Consider the following 5115-nt stretch of genomic DNA (forward strand, 5'->3'; position numbering starts at 1 on the left):
AGGATCGACGAACCCCCAACGATCCATTGTCATGCATCACTGCGACTGCGATTGGCAGGAGCTTCATGACGACATCAAGGACCATTACAGCCTCGAAGATAAGCTAGCAGTCAAAATATTAGAGACCACCGGTTTAGAGAGACCGGTTTTCCGTGGCGTGGCGGCATCGACAAACTGCCAGAGAGCCGCGGTAACGCTCTGAAACGCCTTACCTGCATAAAGAAAAAGGTATCTCAGGAACCTGATATGTACGAAAAGATTGACGCCCAAGTCAGGAACCTTCTAGACAAAGGATACACGGTTAAGCTATCCAAGGAGGAAACCTGCCGTGAGAACAGCCGTACGTGGTATCTGCCGATATTCATAGCGCGAAATCCAAATAAGCCGAGTAAGCTAAGGCTGGTATGGGATGCAGCCGCGAAGTCACGCGGATGTGCACTGAATGACTACTTACTTAAGGGACCAGATTGCCTGAACCCACTCATAGAGGTCTTACTAGCCTTTCGTGTCAACAAGATTGCGATTTGCGGAGACATTGCGGAAATGTTTCACAGGATCAACATCCGCGAGGAGGATATGCACGCGCAACGATTCTTATGGTATGACAGAAGCAGCGATAAAGTAGAAACCTATCTTATGCGGGCTATGACGTTTGGGATCAGTTGCGCACCATTCATCGCTCACTTCGTTCGAGATAAAAATGCAGAAGCCCATCAAGAAGATTTCCCATTGGCCTTAAACGTCATCCAAAAGGCGCACTACGTCGACGACTACATCGATAGCATGAGAAACGAACAGGAGGCCATCCAGACCACCAGACAAGTCATAGAGGTTCATCGAAGAGGCGGATTCGAGATCCGCAACTGGTCTTCTAATTCAAAAGAAGTCCTTAAGAGCTTGCAAAGTAATGGCAATGTTGGTAGCCAAGAACCGGTGGATTTTTGTTCGACTGAAAAGATACTTGGTATGTCCTGGGACCCACATAAGGATGTGTTTAAGTTTCTCTGCAGATTTGCAAGGCTGAAACGCGACGTCCTGGCAGAAAACGTAGTCCCGACCAAGCGAGAAGTTCTGCAAGTCCTTATGTCGATCTTCGATCCATTAGGATTCTTGTCGTGCTACACGATTGGGCTGAAAATACTTCTCCAGCGTATATGGCGGCTAAATATCGACTGGGATCAGGAGCTGCCCGAGAAGATTCTGGAAGACTGGCGCCTTTGGAAAACTCTTTTAGGACAGATCAGGATTTTCGAGGTGCCTAGATGCTTTTCCCCAGACGCATCAGATCCACGTCAAACGGAGCTCCACACATTCGTCGACGCCAGCGAGTATGCGTATTCTGCTGTCTGCTACTTGCGTGTAGCAATGGATGCCAAAGTCGACGTCTCTTTGGTGATAGCGAAGTCGAAGGTGGCACCTTTAAAACCACTCTCGATTCCGCGTATGGAGCTGCAGGCAGCAGTTATGGGAGCACGCTTAGCCTACAAGGTGATGAGCACGCGCAACCTGCGAATCGACAACGCCACATACTGGTCAGATTCAAAGACAGTACTGCAGTGGCTAACTATGGACCCCCGTAACATTCATCAGTTCGTGATGTACAGAGTCGCCGAAATCCTGGAAACAACGCAAGTCGAGCAATGGCGGTGGGTACCTTCGAAGCTGAACGTAGCAGACGGAGCTACAAAGATCACCGACCAAACCCAGCAGAAGACGTGGATAACGGGGCCTGGGTTCCTAAAAGCTGAATCCAGCCATTGGCCAACATCGACAAAGCAGGAGAGCATCATCGATACTTCAGAAATACGGAAGCATGTGATGACAACGTGTGCGAGATCAGCGGTTATGTTCAATGCGCACCATTTCTCGAGCTGGCGGCGGTTGTATAGAGCAGTGGCGATAATATTCCTGTTCGTCGATCGGTTACGAGCGAAATGCGCCAAGCAAGACATGCCAACAGCCGCGACGATGGGCCATGTGAGGAAAGCGAAAATACTACTTTATAAGCAATCCCAAGCCATCGCCTTCGCCGAAGAGTTGAAAGTGCTATCCGTGGGAGCGACGCTGCACAAAGGAAACAGATTGGTCGGATTGAACGACTATGTAGACAACGATGGAGTACTGCGGACTAGAGGCAGACTGAACTCAATTGACACAGCTGAAGACGCAATTATACTAGCTCCAGGATGCCGGATAACTAACCTAATAGCGAGGAGTTTTCACGAGAAGTACCATCATCTTGCTCACGAGACTGCAATAAACGACATCAAGGCTTCGTTTTACATCAGCCGCCTCCGAGTGTTGTATAAATCCGTGCGGAGTACATGCCAACGATGCAAGGTTGACAGTGCAGCTCCCAGACCACCCCAGATGGCACCGATTCCGAGAGCGAGAATAGGAAGCTTCTAGAGACCTACACAGGCGTCGATTATTTTGGCCCGTTATTGGTGAACGTCGGCAGGCGCAAGGAGAAGAGATGGGTAGCTCTGTTCACCTGCCTCACGTTGCGCGCGGTGCATTTCGAGATCGCCTATAGTCTTGACACAAGTTCATGCATCATGTGCCTCTCCAATTTTATGGCACTTCGAGGGACTCCAAAGGAAATATTCTCAGACAATGGTACAAACTTCAGAGCCACGGAAAAAGCCGTGCGAGAAGAGCTGAAAAAGATCGAGCACGATAAGATCACCATTAAGTTCGATGGCATAAAGTGGCGATTCAACCCACCAGGAGCACCACACTTGGGTGGAGCATGGGAGAGACTTGTCCGTACAACAAAAGGAATTTTGAAAAACATCTGCCCAAGTTACTCCTTCAACGACGAGGGCCTGAGAAACGCCTTGATGGAGGCACAATTTATCATCAACTCGCGACCGCTCACGTTCGTAAGTCTGAACACTGAGGATGACGCCGCTCTGACCCCGAACCACCTACTGTTGGGGTCAGCGAATGGATACAAGCCACTGCCAAAAGAAGGGATGAATCTGCAGCGTAGATGGATTGAGACTCAGCGCTTCGGGGACCGTTTTTGGCAGCGATGGATTAAAGAGTATGCGCCCGTATTAACCAGGCGCACCGAATGGTTCGAGAAGGTACCTCCCATAACCATTGGGAGCATCGTAGTCATCGTAGATGAGCTTCTACCCAGGAACTTGTGGCTAAAGGGACGAGTGATCGACACAATGATGGCCAAGGATGGACAAGTTCGACGAGTAACTATAAAGACCCAGCACGGCGTTTTGGAAAGACCAGCAACGAAGATAGCTGTTTTGGACGTCGGCTTGGAGGATGGTAACTGACCACGAACCGGGATCAATTACTGGGGAGGGAATGTTGCCGCCGTAACAGAATTTTGATTTAAATTTGAATTGTTTAGAATAAGCACACATATGTAAACTTGTCGATAGGTTTAGTAACGGCCAAAAGAAGGCAAAGCGTCGGCCATTGCTATAAGAAAGAACAAGAGAAATACGGTGAAGTTAACGTGTGGATAAAACACGAAGTTTTTTAGCGCCTTTTCACATTTTTTGTGGCACGCATATGGATTAATAAAGATTATTATTAAGAAATTGTGTGTTTGCTAAAGGAACGTGGGAGCCATACGTCCCGGAGACAACTTTCATGTTTTTATATAATCTTATTTATGGAAATATAGCATTTACTAACACGCTTAAATTTTAACATTCCTAGTAGAAGGACAAGAAACTTTCGTCCTCTGCTCCTCAGCCATTGTAGTTCGACATATGCCCAACACGATCCGTTCAGGGTATTATGTTCGGACTACAATGGTCTCTACCACATCTTGTCACTTTGCCCTACTAACAATCTTAAATCGCTTATATTAACCGCCTTATCTGTGCAACACTCTTCCTCGTAATATCTTTCTCCTAATCCTCGCTTATCTATCTCGGATCTATTCCCGCGATTCGAGCCGTACGTTACGCGGCAGCGTCCCTCGGTCGGTTGGACGGGAGGTGGGCTGTACGTATGCAGTGGGAACTGCGCAAAAAAAAATAGGATAGGGCGGCTAGAAATAATGGGATAAGTTTGTGGGGAAGTCCTGGTTTTCTGCGGGCTTCTGCACCTCCTCGTTGTGGCCATACTTAAACAGCCTAATATTTCCGTCAGCCAAAAATTCACCTTTCCGTGCTTCCTCTGCACCCAGTAGATAGTATTTCGGATCAATCGATGTGTCCACCGACCGGTGGATTAATCCCAGCGCCTTTGCGTGCTAGCCATGCTTGTGGCTCTGGCGTTTTGCTTCAGCCTCTGACGGTGGCCTTCTGGGGGCTCCACAGTGGGCGATTTGGTCTCGCTAGCGGCATTTAATTCACATTTTCAAATTTAAAAACCGTTAATATTTCTTCACATATGGATAGCAAATGCTTTGATTAGATTTTTAAAAGCTTTTTAAATGCTCTACGATTAGCTGGTCATATGCTGTGAGCGGTCAAACACACCATATGATTTTGCAAAGAGCTTTACACAATTTTTTCTCTTTGCGCGCATTGAATTTGAGTTCCTCGGAAATTTACAATTTTTAGTGAATTTGTTAAAAGTTTTGCTTTTTATTATCTTCAAGCTATATATTTCAAAAAAGTCAATGTTTGTGACCGGTCTATAAATGTGTAGCTCATAAAACGTAGTGGTAATTCAGGGTATTAACAACTAGCCTGGATTAGCGTACACCTGTCTTTCGTGGAGTAGAACTTACCGGATTCAAGTGGATTCAGTCTAACTCTTTTATTAGCCGAAAGTGTGATTCAGTGCCGTCCAAAATGTGTAATATCAACTACTATTACCTGCTAGCCTTTAAACTATGGTACTTTTTAGGAACAATGTCAGTAGCAAAAAGGGTGCTTTTTATGGTATGGCACTCAGAAGTCATCCCAACGAAGAAGTTTGCTGCCATGGAAAACTTTGTATTTGGTACTGTTTTATTAAAAACCAAATTTCAAATATTTTACCAACATTATTGAGTGGCTTTAGAATTGATCACCAATTCCATATGACCATGCTTGATGGCAAAACGTTCAGTGTTATATCGGGATCTTCTTCGCAAACATGCGGAAAATGTAAGGCAACTCCTAAGAATATGAACGATCTGAATTGGTG

At 46.3% G+C, this 5115-nt stretch overlaps 1 protein-coding gene across 1 annotated transcript; it reads left to right on the forward strand.

Moving 5' to 3' along the window:
* The first annotated feature begins 246 nt into the window (after positions 1–246).
* Positions 247–3299, forward strand: LOC123257754. The gene is made up of 2 exons (XM_044717693.1): positions 247–2300; positions 2354–3299. Exons 1-2 carry the CDS (start codon positions 247–249, stop codon positions 3297–3299), a joined length of 3000 nt encoding a protein of 999 aa, XP_044573628.1.
* The last annotated feature ends 1816 nt before the right edge of the window (positions 3300–5115 follow it).

This window comes from Drosophila ananassae, assembly GCF_017639315.1.
Source record: "Drosophila ananassae strain 14024-0371.13 chromosome 4 unlocalized genomic scaffold, ASM1763931v2 tig00000054, whole genome shotgun sequence".
NCBI classification, from domain to species: Eukaryota; Metazoa; Arthropoda; class Insecta; order Diptera; family Drosophilidae; genus Drosophila; species Drosophila ananassae.